At 35.8% G+C, this 21,386-nt stretch overlaps 1 protein-coding gene across 16 annotated transcripts in view; it reads left to right on the plus strand.

Annotated features, from left to right (window-relative positions):
• ATP9B (ATPase phospholipid transporting 9B) overlaps positions 1 to 21,386 on the plus strand; it is a 175,229-nt gene that overhangs the window by 121,631 nt on the left and 32,212 nt on the right. For all 16 annotated transcript variants that reach the window (XR_015706407.1, XR_015706409.1, XR_015706405.1 and 13 more), the window contains 3 exons: positions 3,754 to 3,896; positions 12,610 to 12,722; positions 16,310 to 16,558. Coding sequence is in view for 12 of the 16 variants with exons in the window: in XM_087765007.1 (XP_087621133.1) it covers positions 3,754 to 3,896; positions 12,610 to 12,722; positions 16,310 to 16,558 (505 nt within the window). In the remaining 4 variants the exon portion in view is untranslated. The remainder of the gene's footprint in view (positions 1 to 3,753; positions 3,897 to 12,609; positions 12,723 to 16,309; positions 16,559 to 21,386) is intronic.

Here is a 21,386-nt window from a genome sequence, read left to right on the forward strand (position 1 = left end):
AATCAGAAATCTTTACAAGGGGACCTAATGTCATTACCATTTGGGAAAAAATGACATTTAGCAGTCCTGTAAATACGAATTTGTTTAACCTAAAGCACTACTCATGTTTTCGAGGGAATAAAAGCAAAAGTATCTGTTTTTAACTTGCAGTAAAAAGCAGTGTGGATTCTGAAATGTTGTGTTACTGATTTGTTCTGAAGCTGAATTGCAGAGAAATGCCACCCTGGCTTTTAGTGGAATAAATCCCTAAGTTGGATAAAAGTTGCCTTAGATTTGCCTGCTCTAGGCTAACTAGTGCTGAGGTTGAGCTACAAGAAACTTCACACTATTATGTTCACTAAATATGCCCGTTCTCTGCAACAGCCTTCAAATACCTGTATTAACGTACTGTGTCTAAAGATTGCATGTTAATTTGTTTACTAAAAATTAGTGTTGCTGATGCTACATATGATGCTGTTCTGTGCATTTTCATTAATAACTGATATGCATGGAGTCTTTTAAATTGGAAAAAAAATGAGAAGGATTTAAAAACTGGTGAATTTAAAATGGTTTTGGTTATATAATGAGGTTTCTTGAAGTCCACAAAGGATTTATGAAAAATTATAGTGAATATTGTCAGGCACTGAAAGTAGCTTGGTGTTGAGTAAGTTTAGTATCTCCTTGGTTTATTGTGTAAAAATTCTTGGACTTTTTAGTCAAGTATTTCTATCCGTTCCTGTGAAGCTCTGTTGGAGAGATTTCTAGTTTCGAAAGCAAACTCTGTATTAATAGGCCTCCATCATTTTTAGTGTTACGGCAGTGTCTGTAATGTGCTAGGTGATAGCTACAATGATTTCAAAGACACAAATTTCCTCTAAGACAACAGGCACCAAGTGAAGGAAGTCAGAGCAGGATACAGTGTACAAATTTTTGAATTAATACTAAAAATGCATCTATAGCCCTCATTTTTTGTTTATTTTATTCCCGTTTAATTCTTATTCATCTTAACAATTCAAGCAGGTACCCAATATCTCCCTGTGTGCCATAAAGCTGTATTGGACTGTACTAGTCATTGGGGAGACATTATTTCTCTGGAGGCCAGTGGTGCCAGCTTTCTATTAGGTCCATCAGGATAAAGGGGGTGCACTCTGTTCCACTTAGTGCATGCTGGAAAGCTAGGGTAATTCCTAAAATGCGCTGATGCTTTGCAATTTCTCCTCACCGCTGAGCAAGAGAAGCTGTCTTTTTTTTCTTTTTTTTCTTACCTTTAAATTATATTTAAGTAAGATTATAATTAAATGCATATAGAGAATGTTTAGAACATCAAGACCAGGTAACACACATGCTTATAAAAGATGCAAGTGAAGATACGTGCTGCACTTCAGCCTTGAGAGACTTTCCTGGTTTAATCTTACTGAAGTACAGTTTTTTTCTATCTGGATGACTTTGTAGGTCTCTTGGTAGAGCAGCCATTTGGATTTCTCTATTTGTGTGCCATGTACCCGAGATTGCAGCTCTTCAATAGAGCTTTCATCGCAGAATTCCTGTCTCTCTAGTCCAGGCAGAAAAAAAAATACAGCCCAAATGTCTTTTCGAAGTGGGGTGATGAGCAACTTTCATCCTTCACTTTACTCACTCCTGGCTAGAGCAAACGTCTAGCTGGTCTTAAATAAAGTAAGTGTGCTTGTGTTTCTCTTCTTGAGCTACACAGCATCCTTTGTACTTGACTGGCTAACTAGCAGGTTCTCATCCCGAAGAGGAGTAAATCTTTTGCTGTTCTTTCTGTTGACTAATACATATCTCAGTGTGAAGTGTGTTACATTGGTTCTTACATTCTCTCTAACTCTGCAAGTTAACAGACATACATAATACAAATACTGGTTGCTCAGCACTGGCTCTGGATTGAGTAAGACAGGGTAAAACTGTAGTTAACCAATGTGAGGCATGTGACGTCCAGTATTTTTCTCCTTGTTATACTGTAGCATTTTCAATAACAAGAATCTGGTAGAGTCCTCCTTCTGTTGTCTGTCCTAATTTTTTTTATATATTTGCATGTCTGAAGACAGCTGAAGTTAGGTATGATAGTGCAAAACTAATTGGGGTATATCACCAGGTAGAAGGATGGTTTCCTGATGATGATGATTTTAATGGGACAATAAGAGCTAGTTAAAGAACAAAATACCATCTCGAATGGTTAAGAATCTTGTATCAAAAAGGCTTGTTTCTTTTTGTGCTGGAACATGCGTTGTCTTCTGGTGTGCAAATTCAGGAAGGAGGGGATGTGGAATAAACTGAATTTTTTCAGTGTGTGTTGAAATTTCAGATGTTCTCACAACTCTAGTTAAATGCATCTCTTCTTTGTGGGATATTGCAGTTTGTGACTCTCTGTTCACTGTTACCTCAGGTAATTCACAATCAATCTGGCGCTGTGATTGCGAGGCAACAGATGAAAACTGTGGCTGCTGTTTTGATTATGCTGTAAAGCAGCACTTCAGGAATGTTAAAAAAGGTCTGAAGTGCATTAGCAGTATTTTGACCTTGATATATACCTTTGAACGGTTTTAAGAGTCCTGTTACTGTAAACCTGTTACTAAACTTGTGACTCGTGAGTGCTGTGCCCTGGGCAAATTACTACAAGTAGTTCACATAGCTACTGTCCTAGCTGTTTTTTCAGTATTTCTGTTAGAGCAGAGTCAACAGCAGTGAACACGTGCCTATTTCTTAGTAACTGTTCCTCTGACATGGTAGCAGGAGCACGGTGAATAGCTAAAGGAAAGTAGCACTTTAAAGTTTTAGAACAAGGTGGCATAGAGTTTTGAGTTGGAGCATTTAATTTTGGGGAAGACCAATGTGATTAAAGTTATCTCTGACCAGCATGAGTGAAGACTTTTTTATTAGAACATAGGAATACAAGGTGCAAGGGCAGTTAATTCTTGTAGGACATAGACATGGAAATATTAACAAATAAATAGTCAACCACTGAGCGAATTGGAAAAAAATACTTTTGATTTTGCACTTCTATGTAAAATCAGTAAAACTTGCTGCAAATTACAATTTCTAGTACAGCGCTACCCAAAGGTTCCTTATTGCTGCTGGCAGTAGCAACTCCAGCCCACGTGCTGTCACATGAGAGTGCATTTCGCTGCTTGGGCACTATTCTCTTTTTGCAATAGAGAGCCTCTGTAACTACGTTTTGGGAAGGACAACAACATTGTTGATTGGTTGTGGTGGGAAAGAGAAGTTGACGAATATAGTTGTACCTTCCTGAAGAAAAAATAGTTTTTTAAAAAACAGTGACTTGAAGAGGTATAAAAATATTTGTATTTTCACATCGTAAAGAAAACATAGGTGTTGCTTTTTTTTTTTTTCTTTTTACCAGATAAAAACTGTGACTTAAATAGCAATCTGGTCTTGTTGATAAAGTGTGTATAATATTCTCATCTGTATAAGTGTAGTAATGTAATTATGTCAAGAATCTCCACAGTGTGTTGCAATCTGTCTCATGCAGAAAGCATGGTATTGCATTTGTTTGTATTGCAGTAGCTGCTAAAAGTCTGGGATGGAGCCTGAATTTCTAATGTGATATGTACTCTACAAACACATAACAAAAGCATTGTTCCAAAATTTTTGTTGCAGACAGTTTTAAGATTCCACCCCACCCCACCCCACCCACCCCCCCGGTATCCTAAAAAGAGCTTGTAGTTTTATTTTTGTGGTTATAACTTTCACTTTGCCTAATATTCAGACTGATTATGGTATAAATTTCCTTTGCAGTTTACGTGTGAACTTGGACATGGGTAAGGCAGCCTATGGGTGGATGATTATGAAAGATGACAATATTCCTGGAACAGTTGTTCGAACTAGCACCATACCAGAAGAGTTGGGACGATTAGTTTATTTACTAACGGATAAAACAGGTATATCAGGTTACAATTCTGAAATACGATGACTTTTATAAAATTTCTAAACTTTCTACTATATTTGAATATGTTAATGTAAGAGTAGATTTAGACTACTGTTTTTTATTTTTCAGTAAAATTTTAAGCATGTGCTTGAGGACTTTGTAGTAGTACCAATAGGCTTAGGTAGGCCGGTATTTACATGCGAAAGTCAGTATTTGGTAGTAATCAGATGTATTCCAGTGGGAGCACTCCTGCTATAGTAACAGGACACTGGATAGCATTAGTAAGAGTACCATATATCTTACTCTGAAAAGACTCTGGATTAGCACTCAGGATGCGATTTTATTCTGCACCTCATTTCAACTGCAATATTGTATAATGGTAACAGTTAAGAATGGCCTCTGAGAGAGCAAGTCATTTCCAAAACAAGTCGTAAGATCAGCGTTCACAATGATATCTGTTATTCCCATGAAGGTAGTTGCTTTTTATGTTACAAAGACCAGTTCTAGAGCTGCTGCATGATTTCATGTTCATAACTGTAACCTGTTACTATACCTGACCTGCTATACTGGAAAACCCAACCCTTACCAGGATCAGAAGGTAGGTGAGTGTGTGAAGAGCTTGTGCTATGCTGCTGTCTGCCGTTATGACTGAAACTAGTTACAGTCTTACCATGCTCTCAGCTCGAGATATATTTAAGGAATCTTAAAGTTTATTTCAGAAAATATAATAAATAACAAGTTAAATTCTGTAGCAAATACAATATTTCTTCTCCTTTCTTGGTTCTTTTGGAGATTGAATAAATCAGTTCTGGTAGACATACTGTTTTTTAAGAAGCTGAACTTTTGAACTGAGAAAGTTGTTTCTCAAGCAGCTGAAGAAAGTTTTTAGTGGTTTTAAGTAAAATATAGTTCAAAATGGTGAGAAAGTGTTGGGGGGGGCAGGGGTTGGTCTCTGTTACACTGTTCAGAAAGCGTAATACACAGTTTACATCTCTTTCTGCTTGAAATAGTTCAATGTTCCCTCCCATGGTGAACACTTACTGCGTATTTTGAAGTGAGATGTAAATTTAATATATTGTCACATTTTCAAAATACACCTTCATTTTTTTCTACAGGTACATATGTACCCTATACATTTCTGAATGCTGTTCTTCTATTTTGTAAACGATAGACAACTGCCACCTTCTTTCTTTAGCATGTAGAAAAGTGTTTTGCTAATTATAGTGTGGTAATTCTTCAAAGCAAGTGAACAATTCTTCTCTTAAGTTTTATTTCAGTTAGCTAATGATTTGTATGCTGTTTGAAACTGCTTATTGATTTTAATTGCACACTTCATCATGATAATTTATGTAACTTTGAGTGCTGTCTCATCGAAGGCTTAAAATATGTAATTTACAGCATATGTTTGGAAAAAGGGAAGTATGTTCAAAAATAACGAATTTTCAAAACAATGCAGTAGAGTTCATTTGCTCAAAGCACTACTTTGTAAGCAAAAACAATGTATACCTCAACTTTTCTGATAGAGAATCCAGTTACCATACCAAACTGGAAATACGGTTCAAGTGTTGAGGTATTCTCCTTATGGTTAGACTGTACTGAAAATTTTAAGAGGCTTCCTAAATAAAATGCTAACAGTTCATTCACCCAGCTCTACAATGCAATAATTATATTTTGACTCTGGTGACTGGCTGATACTCTGAGGCACAAGGGTCAGTGTACTATATTCTTTTCCTCAAGCTGTATGTACCTACTACCTGTTGGAAAAAGAAAAAAAAAAAGCTGCTACAGTTCTACTCCTAGAAAGACAACCAATACACTTAAGGTAATACAACAGTAATTAAAACCAAAGTTTTTCTCCTTAAAAAAAATATTTTTTTTGGCAACATAAAATTTAGTGATACTGGGCTTTTCAAAGCAGAAATACTGTGTTACATCTATAAGACTTTGAAAGGATACATTTTATTGACTTGCATATGCAAAGAGAAAGAACCCTGTTTTGCTTCTAATCATTTTTGGGGTTTTTTTTCAACCAGCATCATGCCACTTGCAATCACAGTAGTTGTGTTTAAGAAGCAGCACTTGTATTCTGGCCTTTCAGAGTGCATACGTAGAAGGGGCTAAGTAGACAAATATTAAAAGGCTTTTACCAGCAAATGCGTTTATGTATAGTTCGGAAGATGGCTAGCATTCAACCTCAAAGGCTTTTCAGAGCGCTGAAGTCTACTGAGTTCTGGAGGAAGGTCTGCATCTGTAAGTTAATGATGTAAAAATGAAAATAAAAGCAGTATTCTAGGGCAGTCGTTCCAAAATTTTGGGCTAACAGTCAACAGTTGCACCCTATGCGCTTTTATCCAAGTGTTAGCTGAAAGCTGATGTAAGTGAAAATAACCCTGGAGTCCAGCAGATATCGTCAGCTTCAGAACGCTGACTGTGGCCTTGCAGACTACGCTGTTCTTCAGATTGTGATGGGAAACACTGCTCCATTTTATTAGTCTTAAATGCCCTGCAAATTTTAAACTATTTTTAGTTCTGGACAAACATGCAGCCAATGTACCTTTTACCTGAGTATATTGGTAGCTGCCTCCAGTTTCCTTTCCTGAATACATTTGGTCTTACTCTGCATTTTATCCTAAATGTGAAACATACTGTTAGGTAATGAACAGAATCTGTACAGTTAATCAATGATTGCCATTGCATGATTGTACACAGTTCATGAGAGCTGGCTTCAGTACTTTCTCGCTTGAATTTTCAGTTCTAGTCATATAAACCAGTTGATTCTGTTCTTCTGCCTACTTAAGGCTTGGTTGTCAGAGGAGAGAGAAGAGAGCGAGTTTTGTAGCCGTCCATCCAGGTGGGTGCTACAAAAAAGCAGGACTAAGAGGCTGGTCTAGTTAAATGTAAACAGGTGAAGTTTTTCTCAATATTGAAAATGAAAGGGAATCCAGAGAACCGTCTGCAAAAATCTTACATTGTGGTCCAAGCTTCACTGGAAATGATTGAGAATTAGTTGTTGAGTCTAAGGAGCATTGCATTACTAACATAATTGCAAGGTAGTCCTTTGTATGATTGTAAATTGGGTTTGTGCTTCATCAATAAGCTTTTTGACAAGAAGCGTCCATCACAGTGGCTCTCTCATTTGCCACAGTAGAATAGAAAATGAAGTATCCCAATAATTGCATTATAGTTTCCTTATTGTGGGACAAGAAAGCAATGTGGTATAATTAGGTTTGATTGGAGTGCATGTTTCCGGTAAGATCTGAAATTAATGATGTTGCTATAGTGACACATCTGCGGCCACCAGTGCGTGAAACATAAAGTAATTCATTCGACAAGAGAAGACATCTGTTAACTGCAAGGATGCAGAGCATATTGACACTGACCAGAAATACTAGACGTTATGTGATAAATGAACAAATGATGCTGAAACAGGAGGACAGATAATTTGTACTTAATCTGCTGGGAGAACTTTAATCTTCTCACTGGTTGCATTTGACAATGCCATTGTTTAAAGAACAATGCTGCAGAGAACTCATAAATTTTAAAACTTAACTCAGGGTGCAGCCTATTAAAGCAATACATTAATTCCTTTGTTAGGGAGTTTTTATCTTCATGTAGAACAAAGCCATTACTAAAAAAACCCACTAAAACAACAGGTTTTTTAGGACTCACATTTTAATTATAGCATCCATTACCCAAAATGCCATGTTGTTTGGACTTGAATCACATATAAGTTTGACAGAAAGGCGTCATCCGTTATGGCGGAGGGGGCAGGGGGGCAGTTACAGGGGGGAGTGGTTTCCAGCATTTTCCAAGGGCAGATGAGCATATCTCATCCTCTTCAGGGTACAAAAAGATTCTAATCCTGAAAGAAAAGTAAAGATATTTGGCAATATTTATTGAACATCATGTTGCTTAGGAAGTGGGATGGCAAACCTGCTGTTCACGACAACTATCAGAGTATTCAGCTAAAACAAACGCATACAGTCTTCCAAGCGTAGTTATTTACTAATGCCTACACTTGTATCTGAATTCTGTAATTAACATTTTCGCGGGTATTTGGACCAAATGAGATACTTAACAGATGTAATAGTTGAACAGATGCATGGAGCAATGGGATTCTTGATTTTCTGGGAAAGCCTTGTGTTAGAGGTTGGTATATATGGGCTTTTTCATTAAATGTGCCTAATGTAACGTACTGTTAGAATAGTGAATTTCAGTAATTGTTTCTGAAAATTTATCTTTTAAGGTATACTTTAATTGAGTCTTTTTCTGTTCAACATAAGCTACTACAGAGAAAGAGTAATTAAAAAAATGCTGATGGAATAACCTTCTCACTTCACTTCGATGGATATATATTCACGCTATTGCCCTTACGCAGCTTCTACGTCTATGATTTTTAGTACCACTAAGGTTGCAGAGTGAGTAGAACAGACTAGGAATGGAAAGTTTTGATGGAAAGATCCTAAAGGAAGCTTCCAGACATGCACTCAAAGTAGGTCAGTCAAAGGAATCCTTGCTTTGTGGCTTCTGTTGGACTCCCATCGTCTGAAAATACAAGGTGTATCCAACGAGTATGGATGTTGCTCTTAGATATTGCTGTCATTCTTGTGGGAGGCAGAAGGCGAAGAGGAAATACTACTGCTATTCATAACTGTGTTAACTGTTACCTCTACTGTTACCTTCTGCCCAGGAAAGAATAAACATATCTCAGCTCCCATAGTGGGTTGTACTGGGGTTTGTTTGGTTTGAGGTTTTGTGCTGGTTATGTTTATGGCCTGTTTGAAAGTGGAGCAGCTAAGTGAGCAGACGTATTCTATATATGTGTTTACAATTATTTTTTAAATTTTTTTTAGATTCTATACCAGGTTATATTTTTTCCAGGTTTCATAGAAAGAATTTGCATCTCCAGATTGTTGCCAAGTCTAATTATTAAGAGCGTTGGGCCCTATCTCCCTTAAAGTTTCTATAGAAATGCTCACATTTACACTGACTTTTTATCTGTTTAAGCAAATAGGTCAAACAAAGTACTCATATTTTATAAGTTACTCACCTTCTCAATTTCTCACAAAGTTATTAATTATTCTTCTGTACATATTTTCTTGCCTTTTTATTTTGGCCCTTTTAGATTGTTGGTATTGGTCCAATTTACCATCTAGTAATATAGGATCAGAAAGATCTGCATCTGCTTCTCAAAAACAAAATAAAACCTCTACTGCTTTGTTGTGAATCACATCTGTTGCCACCCAGGGAATGATGCCTTCAGGACTTTTTCCTTAGAAATTAATTTCCTCTTTGCCTGCTTTACTCTGTGTTTAATGATACAATTGTAGGAAAAAAAAAAAAAAAAAAAAAAAAAAAAAGAGCTCTTGGCTTCATTAAAGAACATACTAAATTTTTCTTCAGCAATTGTATACTAACTTTTTGTCAGGATATTTTGCTTGTGTGGTACCTGCATTCCAGAGCAAAGTTTAAGAATGTAGAATAGTAGTAACAGATCATATATTGACTAGCATAGTTTCTGGAAGCTTTTCTAAAATAAGCTTTTTTTTATCTAATAACTCTTCATATTAGCAATGTCCTGAAAGCGTGGAATTAGGTCTTGAAAAAGCATTATTAAAAATAGAAAGGTCTTTCACTGTTCTTTAGTCCTTGCCACCTTGAGCAGACTAGGGAGCTCACTTTTGGGTTGGTTTTTCACTCCTAAAGTGGGCTTTATTAGAAAATCTACCTCTAGATCTTTGAAGGGCTTGCATTTTGGGGCATAAAGTAAAAGATGTGTTGTTCTGTCAAGGTGTATTAGTCTTCAACTAAAAGACTGACATTTAAGACAGAACTGCTGCTAAAGTTATAACATGACTGACTGGCACCATGTAATATTTGGAACGAGTTGTTTGGAATGTTTCTGTCCCATCTTGGGTGTTTCATTCATTAGAATAATTTAGAAATAAATTCTTAATTTGCACACGTGGTAAAACTTAACTTCCATGTGGATGACTGAAAAAGGTGTAGTTTGTTTTATTTTTTTGCAGAAATTTTTGGGAGCACTTTCATAAATGCAACTACCGATGTTTGTCTAATAACATGGCAGGTTTATTGGGACTATTGTTAAGCCTTACACTTAAGCCTTACACTTAAGCCTTAAGAAGGATGAGCAAACTGTAATTGTTTTTTTTCTTTCTTTGTTGTTTTAATTTTTTCTTTGGATTACAATTTTGTGTAGCAGGTACAGGTGTTTTTGCAGCCTCTTTTTGGCTGTCATAGATGTTTCCTGTTACTGTAGCTGATAAAAAGGATTGTATAAGTAATGTACAAGATGCAAGTATTGAATCAGGATTGTCAGAATGTTTATTTCCCTGTCTTTACAAGTTGATTCTTTTTCCTCGCCTATTTTTCCTAAACCTCCTGATTGTTGCAAGATAGAAAAATCCATACTCTTCTGCTCAGAAGCTTTTCTTCTCTGCTTGCTGAGAAGGGGTTGGCAGGGGGAACACACAGATTTTTCCACCTATCTACCTTTCCCTCACCAAGCATGGTTTGGAGTTGGACTGATTTAATGGTGTCAGAAGAAATAATCTTTCCATATAATAATCATAGGTCTAATTTTGTTTCCTGCTCAGTTTTTCCAAGCAGCAATTACAGAACTAGTGGCAGGCAGGTTTGACAGTTGCCTGCTGTCTCAGTTTTGAGTAACATTTAGTTTCACAACTCCTAGGGAGTGTTTATTTTAATTCAAAGGCTTGGCAAAGCTAAGGGCAGTGAGAAGATATTAGCATGCCTGGAAAGTAAGGAAGGTGATGCAGATTTACTTGGAAATTTCTTGCAATAAACATTATTGAACAAAGTGGGTGGGTTTTGGTTTTGTTTTGTTTTTTTTTGGTTTTTTTTGTTTTTTTTTAGAAATAGAGATTTTGGTCTCTCATGTTTGTTAGTGGAAACCGTCGTGTTTCCCCAGTGCAAATTGGAGATTGGATTTTTCTAGTCTGTAATTAAAGTAAAAAATTTAATCAACCAATTTAACAAAAGGTGTCAATAAAAGTACGGCTTCTAAAGGCAGAAGAAGTAATTTCTCATGGTTTTATATGATCACTGTAAAAACAAAATAATCTTCTTATCCCTTGTATAAAAGTAACCAAAAATTTCTGACTTGCTAATTCTAGAGAATTTGTCTTTGTCTTCCTGGGCTGTTTTCCAACCTTGGGAATAGTCTACTACTTGTGAATTTTTGATAATGCTATGCATATAGAATTTATGCATTCCATGTAAACCTTATTTTAAATATTTTTTAAAATTCAAATAATACAACTATAGAAAAAAATCCTCAACAACATATAAGGAAAAGCAAATGGGAAGTGTCATTTTTTTAATGATAGAGGGGGAATTTGGAATGATCATCTAGTGCTGGTAATACAGGAAGACATGGTTTGATAGTGCAGTGTGATTGTACAACAATTGAGATGAAGAGTCACTGTACAGATATTACCAGGGAGTAGGAATGGCAGACATCTCAAGTATAACTGAGAAAGACGTGAGACTTTTACAGCCCTACTGAATCTTTGAAGATCACTAGTGGTTCTAGCCCTATTAGGTGCATAAACTGGATGGTAACTGTCCAAACAGTTCTGTTTTCCAGATAATAATTATAGCTTATATCTTGCTTTCAGTCTTCTCTCTTCCTGTGGCTTACTGTGTATTTTAACATACTGGGACAAAGACATGATATAAAAATAGTCTAGATAAATAAAATTAATACGACATATTTTCAATTTTTATTTATAGATAATTATCATGTCTTCCATGTTAAAAATATTGTGGAAGCTTCAAGAATGTCACTTTTGGTACCATGTTGTGTTTATTTTTTTTGCCATCAGATTTATGCATTTTAATGACCAGAAACTGTGTGCTTAAATATAAGAATAGCTTTATACTATATTAATTTCACTTCAGCTGAGTAACCGTAGAAAAAAAGTTTTAGGAAGGGCCATTATCAAAATAATCTTTTGTGAGCTGACCATGGGAAGCTAGCTGGTAGTGACCTCTTTTTGCCTGATGTGCCCCATCATGGAAGGCTGAAGCCCCCACTCCTCAATTAGAGCTGTTCCAAACCAGAGGATGTGACTAGTTGGCAGAGGTGGACGCGAAGTGTCAGTCTGTGAGTGACACCCTGTAGTTTCTTACAAATGTGAAGTGAGCTCTGAAAACACTAATTTCATTCATTCTGGCTTATTCCGGTTGGAGGCTAAATCTGTCAAATTTGGAAGTGATGTTAGGTCTTAATGACTTACTCTAGATAATGTTGAATGTGCCCATTTGCCAGAATGTCTGCGTTCGTACACGAAGCGTGGGATATCTGTATGAATTTTGGGAGTTGGGTGGGTTTTTTTGCTTTAGATTTTCTGATACATGGTGCAAACTCTTGCATTGACTTTTGAGAGTTAGTTCCATCCAGATACTGCATATTCTATCTTTCATATGAAGACAGAAGTTTTTGTCTTTTTTCGAGCTTGTGTATTTAGTTGTGTTGGCAGAATCAGCTTGAAGGTGGAACCAGTGATTTCTTCCAGTATGACTAACCCTGATCTTTCTCCACAAACATTCCTTTAATTAACTAAACTGATGCTAATTCATGATTCATTCCTCTTTTCCAAAAGAAAGATTTCAGGGGTTTTTATGTGGCCTTCTCAACCATATTTTTTGCTGCTTTGTGATGTACTTCTTCTTTATTACAGGAACACTTACACAGAATGAGATGATATTTAAGCGCCTCCACCTAGGTACTGTGTCCTATGGAACAGACACAATGGATGAAATTCAGAGTCATATTATAAACTCTTATTCACAGGTATCTCATTTCATAAATCATTTACCTTTAATATTGAGATTTTTTTTTTTACCAGCATTGAAGCATTGTTGTTACCGATCATGTCTAGAAATTCGAGATGCTATGCAAGTTTTCATTGTAGGTATCTCTTAACAGATATGAAAGGGAAAAATGTGAGACAGTACGTAGTTCTCTCCTTATTCTGAAGTTCCTTGTAATACCCACTTAAAGGATTTTACTTTTCCCCACTAGCAGAAATCTGTGTTAACCTGTCTGTGCAGTGCAGTCTTTCTCCTGCCAAATCATCTAAGAGTAAGCTATTCATTACTGAGACTACAAATTACAAGGAAGTGTCCAGAATGAGATGAACAATAATTATGTCTTTGAAGATATTAATCAAGAATAGACATCGAAAATCCACATTAATTGGTATAACGAAAAAGTAAAAAATAGTTGTCAAAATAAAATTTAGAAAGGCATATCTACAAAGTGTTTTTAAAAAAAACTAGGATTGCAAACAGCATAAAGCTGGGGGGGCGAGGCGGAGTAGAAAATTCCATATTGCTCGCGAGTGAAGTGTTCCTGTGATATATAAGAGTGCTTGGTCTGGAAAGTATGTAAGAGGATAGTGGCTCCCTGTCTGTCTGTGGGTCAGTTGTGGGATGAAGGAGGAAGATGGAATTCTGCAAGCATCACTTGCATTTCCCATGTATGTAAACTATTTGGGTGCTTTCTGCAAACCTTTCTAAGCACCCGATTCCTCTCTGAGATTAGGAAGGATTTTTTTACTTCTACTATTTCTGTTCTTTGAAACAAAAAAGAAAAAAATTGACAGAAGAGGAAATAAATGATAGGTTAACTAATGTTTCCATATGTTGCATACAGTATAATAAAAAAAAATTATATAAAATTTCTTTTCTGTAGTTAACTTGGATATACAAACATGACTGGCTGACCCAGTTAAACTTGTAAACTGACCTCCTTGTCTGTGTCCTCATTTTCTCTTGTAAAAGGATTGTAGAATCAACAATTGATTTGAATCTTTAGTTGTGCTGGTTTTGAACTATGGCTCCCTTCTCATTTGCTTAAAATAAAAACTAAAAAGTAGCTGTTTGGCACCACACTGGACTCGGTTAATATTATGCAGCTTTTGGGAAGGGAGGCAGGAGAGAAAGCAGTGAATAAACAATGTATAAGTTTTTAGTCTGCAACTTCAATTTCTGTATTATTTCCTACCACTTCTTGAATTCCTTTTCCTTGGATAGATCTATTTCAGCTTAATCCTTAGTAGGTATAGCCATGAATAGTAACTTAGATGCAATAATACGCCTTGGAAATGAGATATGGAGCTCTTTACCTAAAAATCAGCAGTCCAAATTTGGTTCAGAATGGGTTACTGAAAGTAATTGCTACCTGACTGTTTTGGGGGTTTTTTGTTGGTTTTTTGTTTTTTTTTTTTTTCATAAAAATCACCCAAACATAGTTTTGTTGTAATGGGTTGTTTGGGTATTTACAGTAACAACTGTAGAAATAAATGCTATTAACTGACAGTCTTGAGCTGGCACACTAGGTCTGACTGAGTTTGATGACTAAGCACCAGTCTTCTAGAGGAGGCATATTCATTAACACTGTTTTCATATTTTGTGGTTAAATATGCTATCTGAAAAGAATTGCATGATTCCTGGAATTCTTACTTGCTTAATGCTTTTACTAGTTTGCTGTAAAATTTAGTGAGTGGTACCCATGGTTAATTAAGTTTTCAATAACTGTAACATATTTGGCACTGAAATTTTTTTAAAAAAGAAAGAAATGTGAGGGCAGCTTTCTTCTCAGTTGTTGGAAAAGATTTCCCAAATCTAGATTTGCTGTTAGTAGATGATGGAAAGAACTTTCCTGGAACTTCCTTTTTTTCAGCTTCATGTAACACTACTTGAAGTTTAAATAATGCTTTAATTATGCATGTGTTGGTAGCAACTCTTTAAAACAGAAAAATGAAGGAAGCTCAGTAACAAAACAAGCAACTATTAAACAATTGTTTCAATCTGAAAAAGTATGGTGAGGTTTTTATTTAATCTATGATAATAGAAGCTGCCAGTTAGCTAGGCAGTGGTTCTTGTGTGACATCGATTTTATCCCTTGTTTGTGTTCTGTTTTATTATTACAGTGGACCTACTAGACTATTGTCATCTTAATGTAACACACAAATCTATTATAACCTGATTATATTTCCCCACTGGAAGCATTTTGTGATAGAGGGCATAATCTTTAATGGAATTTGTGTGAAATTAAATTATACAAGCATCAATAAACATAACATAATTCAGAAGGAGTAAATCAGCTTAATTTATTTGCGGCTGTAATGGCATCAGCGTTAGCAGAATGCAAATGCAGAAGTTTAAAGCGGTAGCTGAAAAGCAGTGCCAGATGAGCAGAAAGTTAAACCCTTTATTAGACAACACTGTAATTTGATGGGCAGAATGTTCACGGTTCAGCAGATAGCAGTCAGGAGGAGAAAAAAATGTGGTTTCTGAAGAGGTTTTCTGAGTTACCCTGGAGTGAACATAAGAGCCTTTGGTAGTACTGCGATATATTTAATGTGCTGACTTAAAAAAAAAAAAAAAAGTCCAATAAAAGCCAAAACAAAAAACCAAACCCACTTATTTTCAATTAATTATAAGCATATAGTACTTTCTCTTAAAAGATTAATTCAATCATGTACTTGAACATTTTTGAAGGATAACTTAAAATAGTGCTAGTTTACTGGTTATGCATAAGTAATGTGATCTTCAAATATGTGGTATTTTGCATGATTATTTTGTTAGATATTGCATTCTTGTAAGGACAGATTTCAGCCTGCAGCAAAGGAATAAAAACTGCATTAGTTCACAAAAAATATAGAAATTGTGTAGGTTATAAATAAAATCAGCAATATTTGTATTTTAATGACTCCTAATATTTATACTTAACAATGATACTTGCTTTTGTTCTTTTGTTCCATACCAATGTGGTGGTCTTTAAAATACAGAGCTTTAGGTGAAGATTTAAAAGAAAAGATTTTTTTCAATTTAGTGGCATTGGAGTTTCCAACCTCTGAATGTACACAGGTGACAGAGACTAGAGAAGAACAACAAAACACCACCCTTGCAATTTTGTTTTGGTGTTTCTGAACTCATCCAATTGGTTGGTGGCTTAAATACTTTTTATAAAACAATTCATAGTATGTAAAGGACTATTGTGACGCATCACTGAAAAAGGTACATTCTGAAGTGAGGAAGCAGGGTTTTCTGCAGAATCCAGTCAGCCTATTCACCCCTTTTACTGCATACTCGCTTTCATTTTGCATTTTTCAATTGGCTGCAGGCCCTGACTACAAATGCAAGGTGATGAACCCAGACTTATGTATCAGTTCTACAGAAAAGTAGACGAGGGTTTTTATGGATCACAAACTGAATGAGTTAACAGTAGGTTATATAAAATAAATAAACAGTAACAATCCTTATCATTTATCAACCTTTGTAAAGGAGGCAATCGGATATATATATTAGTATTCATGTTTTATTTCCATTATTGAACTTTGTTTTGCTATTCATTTGTGTTGGGTCTCAAAGGTGCACTCTCAGAATAGTGGAAACAGTACAAGTTCAACACCATCTAGGAAGCCTCAGTCGTCTGCACCCAAAGTCCGCAAGAGTGTCAGCAGTCGAATACACGAAGCAGTGAAGGCCATTGCACTGTGCCACAATGTGACCCCAGTATATGAATCCCGGGCTGGTGTGTCTGGAGAAACAGAATATGCAGAGGTGGATCAGGACTTCAGCGATGAAAATCGAACTTACCAGGCTTCCAGCCCTGATGAGGTTAGTATGCAAGGGTGAAAAAAATAATGTCTCATAAAGAACAGGATAAGCTAAATTAAAAAGAGCAGAACTGTAAAAGAAGAGTGTTTTGGGCTGGGGTTTCTTTAAAATTAGCAGTAATCTGGTTTTATTTCCTCTACAGCTGTAGGAAAGATCTGGTGTTTCTTTGTTACATAAAAGTGTTTTCAATTATTTGACTAAAAGGTCTGTGAAGTCACTGCTTTGGGATCAATACTGTGTTGAGTATTGCAATTAAAGTTATTAGGTGTATTCTCAAAACATTCATCCATGTATGAATCATAGCATATACATGCCAAAGGGAGTATGAACCTACTTTGAGTGATGGACAACCAGGTACGTTAGATAGACACTACCAGTTAGTGGAATATATAGATTGTTAACAGGAGAAGAAGAAAAAAAAAAAACCAACAACAACAAAAAAAACACCCTCAAATACTCCTGTAGAAAAGCTTTTGAGCTTCAAACCCTAGGCAGCTTCATAATCTTCAGGGTTCAGTCAAAATGGCCTCAAGTGTAGCACAAATTTAAAACCCCATTTCAATAAAAACACGCATTTGACTTCCATTGAAATCCAAATTTTAAACAAATCCCACTGCTTTCAGTGGATTTGAGTTATTGTTCCAAATAATCCTGTTTCGGGGCCTAAATCGATTGCCTAAAATTCGATCTAAAAAGATATTGGAAGAGAGAGGCAAAGCTCAAGTTTCAAGATACTGCAAACTAAGCATAAAAAATAATTATAGCCCATTCACTTTATAAAAACAGGTATGTACCTGATACAGCAAAATAGAGAAATAAAGTATTTTGAGGTTTGCTTGCCTCTGAAAGTGAGCAGGTTGAGGGGCGTCTTTGTTTTAAAGAAATTTTAGCAGTGTCTGAAGCTTGGATGTACTGTTGGTGGTGTAGCCATGGTAGTTCAGTCATAATCAAAACAAGGTGGTTGTAAGATGCAGAGGGAGTGTGTGTCTGAAAGCCTGTATATTTTACTAGCTGTACGAGTTGATCTAATATAAGATAATATTTCTTCCACAAACCTCATCTTGCCACATCTTAACCACTATTCTTGGTATACATTTGGTTTACATATCTAATATATCACTACATGTAATACTAATGAAACTTTAGCAATTCAGACTGAAAGCTGTAATTGCTAAAAGTAACAAGTCTGTAACAAGTATTTTTAGGCATGCAAGGAATAAAATTAAGTCTGTCTTACATTCCATGTATTTGAGGTGCTATAAGCACAGTTCATAGTGTCAGAGGATTGTAGAATATGAAGAAATGGCTGGTTCTCAGTGATTAAAAAGTGGCAATCAGAATATTTTTTAAAAATAAACTCTAGGCAGGACTTGAGACGCTGCTCTTTGGCTAAAATCAATAATCCATAATACTGTATGTGGTGTTACATAGTGTGGGTTGATCTGCGTTACGAATTGAGAAAGCTGGAAGTGCATTTATTTATGCCAGAGATATACACTGTAAATATAGTTAGTGTAGTTGTATAATGTTTGACCTGTGTTATGCACATGTGTACAAATTTTCATATGCACATATATTCATATTTGCTAAATAGATCAGTGTAATGAGCCAGTGAGGTATTATTAAATATAATGAAAAGACTGCATGTGCAAGTATATGCCTATGAAGATACCATGACAGCTATGGATTAAGTAAACACTCTACCATTTAGCCAAAGGTATCACTAAATCAGGTGAAGAGACGTGCAATTGAGAGAGACTATATGAGTGTTTTTTCCCACTTGCTCTTCTCTCCCTGTGGGCTTTTGTATATTCATTCAGTTGTTTGGAACCTGAAAATATTACCATAAAGAGCAATTCTTCTCCCATATTTTCTAAAGGAAACAGCTGTAAGACTTGAGAATTATGCAAGTGGTACCCTGGGAAGACAGTAGGGAATTTGACCTTGAAAGAGGAAAGGAAAGTTGATAAAGTACTAATACGACAGATCTGGGACTCAGGGTGGACAGGGAAGTGGAAGAGGAAATCAGCAACAAAGAAACAGTTAGTGCTTCAAGGAAGAGAAAGCACAGGTATCTTTTTAATAATGATTTTTTTTTTTTTATCATCTCGACTCATACATTCAAACTATATGACAGTGAAATGAAAAACTTACATTTTTAGAACAGACAGCATTAAATTTCCTTTTTGTTTCTCAAAGGTAATGCTTGAAACACTAGTAAAATTATCATGTTGAACAAATATGTTTTAATATAATGAGAAATTGATGCTAAATGGAGTCTTATAAAAAGATGAAGCTACCAAAAAACATTTAAACAGCATAAAAATTGCAGCATTACAGCAAAAAGCCTAAGAGTTGAAAGACTAGCAGGTCTTTATCATAATTTTTTAAAGAGTTCTATTGATGCAATGTTTGCAAATCACTGGAGCCTAAGGAAAATAATGTAAATGGTTCATTATTTAGCTTATTGAACTTTCCTGCAGTTAGGTTGACGGATGATGCCAATGTTTCCCAATCACCGAAGTACCATTTTAAAAGCATTTTTTATTGAATAAAGTGCTTTGAATATTGCACCCTGGAGCTTTATTTAGGGAAATGGTTCAATTGATGTTTTCTGTTTAACCTCAGCACTGACCTATCACAACATATTTGGTTAATAAGCAACATTATCATTTAATAGACTTAACCAGTTTTATGCGTTGTACTTTCTCAACATTACAACTCTGTTCTCTTAGATTTTGTTTATGGATCTGGCTTGATTGCAGTCTTTTGAAAGAAGATGTTATTTGCACAGTTGTCTGTTGCGTTATATAATACTGCGTGATATCACCATAGCATATAAAGAACAGAGAACAATGTGTAAGTGGAAACTATTCTTCCATGTAGGAAAGTATAAGAAGCAGTTTAGTTATACGTTGACACACCGTACACTTAAAGAATTGACTTGAGGAATTCATTTGAAATTCTTCACATCTGTGAGTGTATGAGTGCATCCATATACAGATAAAATATAACCATAACAAAGTATGCACATTTAGAAGTAGGTACATTCATCATAAAAGATGTATTTATCTATTGTTAGAGTAACCTGAGATAAGTAACTGATTTTGTATTCATAATGTGAACCCTACTTATGCCAGGCTCTTTGTTTCTTATGATAAGTGATCAATATTTCATTTTCTCTGAAAGAGTGGAAAGTTTCATTTGTCTGTCACTTGTCCTCTACAGCTGTAGCATAGCAAACAATAAACATTCACTGAGAACTCACTGAAAAAAATGGAAACGGCTCCTACTTGGCCATCATAGGTGTGGGTTCAGCACATCTGTAGAAAGCCAGCTACCTTAATGTAATGAACAATCATAAAAGGATATAAGCTAAGTAGGTAAAGCAATGGAGGTCAGAGGTCACAGACCCAAGCAATTCAGGGCCATGCTATGAACAGGAGCCTTTGAAGACCTTTGCTCCCCTTGGTCAGAAAAGATTGATCAGTCACCATTTTTAATGACTGCTTACTCTCGTAAACCAGCTATTTATTGGTTATGCTTTGTCCTGCACTGTTATATTCTCAAGCATTTCTAATTCCAGGATTTTGAATATTTAAATACTACCTTAAAGTGTGGTCAGTTATTTAATTCCAACGTTTCTGTCCAGAGACAACAGAGTTGCTAAAATTAATTACAAGGATACAAAGCCAATCATTTAAAAACAGACAGGGAAATGATATGCCCTTAGTGAAGCAGCTTTTGTGTTTACAAAAGTGAAGCTGTAATGTATGAGACATGTTGTATTGTTTAATTCATTTTATTGTGTGTGCTTATTGAAGCAAGACTAATTGTGTTGTTTTGTCAATGTATTGTGAAAAGCAAATCACTCAGCATAAAACCATCACTTTCATGACCTTCGAGACCCACAAAGAATAACTACTCCATAGCTTGTCTTGAATATTGATCAGCAGTTTTTTCACATGATCAAGCTGTATTTTTAAGTTAATAATTTTATTTTAATTATGAAGTTTCTCGATGAAAAGTGATGGACTACAGATGTTAGTTATCAAATCATTGTTTATAAATATAAACAAACCAGTGCCAATTGGAAACATAGGTGAGTTGTTGTTGAACAATCCAAGTGGAAACTGTCGGGAACACTCAAAGAAATCTCACTGCTTCTTCCCTGTTTCCAAACCAATAGCTTTAACTTCAAAGTATCACACATGTAACCTCTGTGTACCTTACATGGCAACCTGATTTTGAAAGTAGATCCTATTGTCTGAAGTGAAGATGCTCTTAAATACTCTGAAATAAAAGAAGGTGGGTTACATGAGAATTCTTCTAAACAGCAAAAATAGCTTACAAAATTTCCATCCCTAGTCCTTCTTTCTCACCCTACAAATTCCTCCCTCATATATGCCAAAACCTTCGAAGCCTTTATTTATATGGGTCATTTTTCAGTTTAAGTGGTCAGGTTCATAGCATGGATTCAGAAAAGCTGTCAGCACAACTGTGAGGGAACTCCCAAACTGCTGGATGGGGTGGAAAAGAACTGCCAACACCAGCTGCGAGGCAGTGGATCTTTTTCTTAAACTGATGTTAGCTCAAAAAGGACTATTGTATGTTGAAAGTGACGGTTAGTTGGTCGTAATCTGTTTTGAGCAACACTTAGTAAATATTGAGCAGTTAGATATTTCTGCTCGGGAACAGCAATGGCAGACTGGCCCATGAGGAAAGGGAAGCCGGGAGCTGAGCATGATAGACCGGCTGCTTGAGGCAGTGGCCTCAGTGATGAGGTGTACAGCCCCACAATATCCAGGCAAGGTGAAAAGAGCATGTC

This window comes from Nipponia nippon, unplaced genomic scaffold, assembly GCF_047370975.1.
Source record: "Nipponia nippon isolate SJK-2023a ecotype South Korea unplaced genomic scaffold, ASM4737097v1 scaffold_1, whole genome shotgun sequence".
NCBI classification, from domain to species: Eukaryota; Metazoa; Chordata; class Aves; order Pelecaniformes; family Threskiornithidae; genus Nipponia; species Nipponia nippon.